The sequence below is a fragment of the Myotis brandtii genome, unplaced genomic scaffold, assembly GCF_000412655.1.
Source record: "Myotis brandtii unplaced genomic scaffold, ASM41265v1 scaffold41048, whole genome shotgun sequence".
NCBI classification, from domain to species: Eukaryota; Metazoa; Chordata; class Mammalia; order Chiroptera; family Vespertilionidae; genus Myotis; species Myotis brandtii.
This window is the reverse complement of record NW_005365784.1, coordinates 1-1,482: the sequence shown is the minus strand read 5'-3', so window position 1 is coordinate 1,482 and position 1,482 is coordinate 1. Positions and strand designations below refer to the sequence as shown.

Genomic DNA, 1,482 nt, shown 5'->3' with positions numbered 1-1,482 from the left:
TTGTAAAAACCATAAAGATAAAAGCCGAGGTAAAATGTGTTTGGAAACCCAATCCCATGTCTTTCAATACCAGGATCGAAGTAGCGAGAGGCTCTGAGAAGCTGTGGCTGTTGCTCCTTGGACCACGGAGCGGTCATGACTGAGCTCCCGTCAAAGGTGCACCTCAACTCGCACCCCATCTGCCTAATGCTCCATGGGCACTCGGTGTATGAGGACGAAGACCAGCACACATGGCTGCATCACGTCATGGAGACAGGAGGTGTCCTGCAAGTTCGGTTGCACCAGGAAGACATCCCCAGTTGGCATATATCACTAACCACCAGCCCTCTGACCTCCATCACCATGTGGACACTCCACCCTTGCGGCCAGTACGTGGACCCCATGTGCCCGTTCTGGCGCATCGTGCACCACGTCAAGGAGAATGGAGTGGAGGAAATGATCCTTGAGCTGATGGAACACTAGTAGGATATGTGATGTGGTCCCTGGCTCTTGTCAACCTGAGCCCCAGTCCTGCTGGCCTGACGGTGGGACTTGTATAGTTCTGTTCACCTTTTTAATAAGCTCTGTTGTTCTATCTGCCACCCCAGGGTGAGAGGGCACATTGATCTCTCTCTCTCTATTTCTTCTTGTTCTTCTTCTTCTTCTTCCACTTTCTCTCTGTCTCTCTGTCTCTCTCTGTCTCTATCTGTCTCTCTCCCTTTCTCTCAAATCAATAAAAGAATTTTGAGCCAAGCTGGTGTTTCTCAGAGGTTGAGGGACGACCTATGAACCCGGAGATCATGGTTTGATTCCTGGTCAGGGCACAGACAAGAATTGACCAATGAGCCCTAGCTTGTTTGGCTCAGTGGATAGAGGGTTGGACTGTGGACTCTGGAAGGCCCCAGGTTCACTGGTGAAGGGGGCACATGCTCTGGTTGTGGGCTTGATCCCCAGTAGGGGGCGTGCAGGAGGCACCTGATGTATGATTCTCTCTCATCATTGAGTTTCTCGCTCCCTTCCTGTATGAAATCAATCCTATATAATAAAAGCCTAATACGCTAAGTGTCCAGTTGACCGGTCATCTGTTCAACCAATCAAAGCATAATATGCAAATGATGTACTAAGTTTGCTCAACTGCTCTCTATGACATGCATTGACCACCAGGGACAAGACATTAAGACTCGTAGGTCAGTTTGCTGCTCGGATCTGGTTGATCGGGACTGAGTGAGACATGCTGGATATGCCCTGGAGCCCTCCCATGGTCCCTCCTCAGCTGGCCAACCTCCCGTGTCCCTCCTCAGACCTAATGGTGCACCGGTGGGGTCCCATGGCCTGGCCTGTGCCCTCTCATAATCTGGGACACCTCGGGGGATGTCGGAGAGCCAGTTTCGGCCTATCCCCGCAGGCCAGGCCAAGGCACCACACCGGTACTCGAATTCCCCCAAACATTCCTTCTTTTTTTGGAAAGGGCAGTATCGGTTGACGAACCTCAGGAGATCAAAT

General features: G+C 51.3%; 1 protein-coding gene across 1 annotated transcript; it reads left to right on the top strand.

The window, feature by feature from the left end:
* Positions 1-135: 135 nt before the first annotated feature.
* Positions 136-462, top strand: LOC102259829 (protein p13 MTCP-1). The gene has a single exon (XM_005873491.1). It carries the CDS (start codon positions 136-138, stop codon positions 460-462), a length of 327 nt encoding a protein of 108 aa, XP_005873553.1.
* Positions 463-1,482: the final 1,020 nt, after the last annotated feature.

Bases quoted from the DNA above. Each gene is read 5' to 3' on its own strand.
- LOC102259829 (XM_005873491.1), top strand. From the start codon at position 136: ATGACTGAGCTCCCGTCAAAGGTGCACCTCAACTCGCACCCCATCTGC.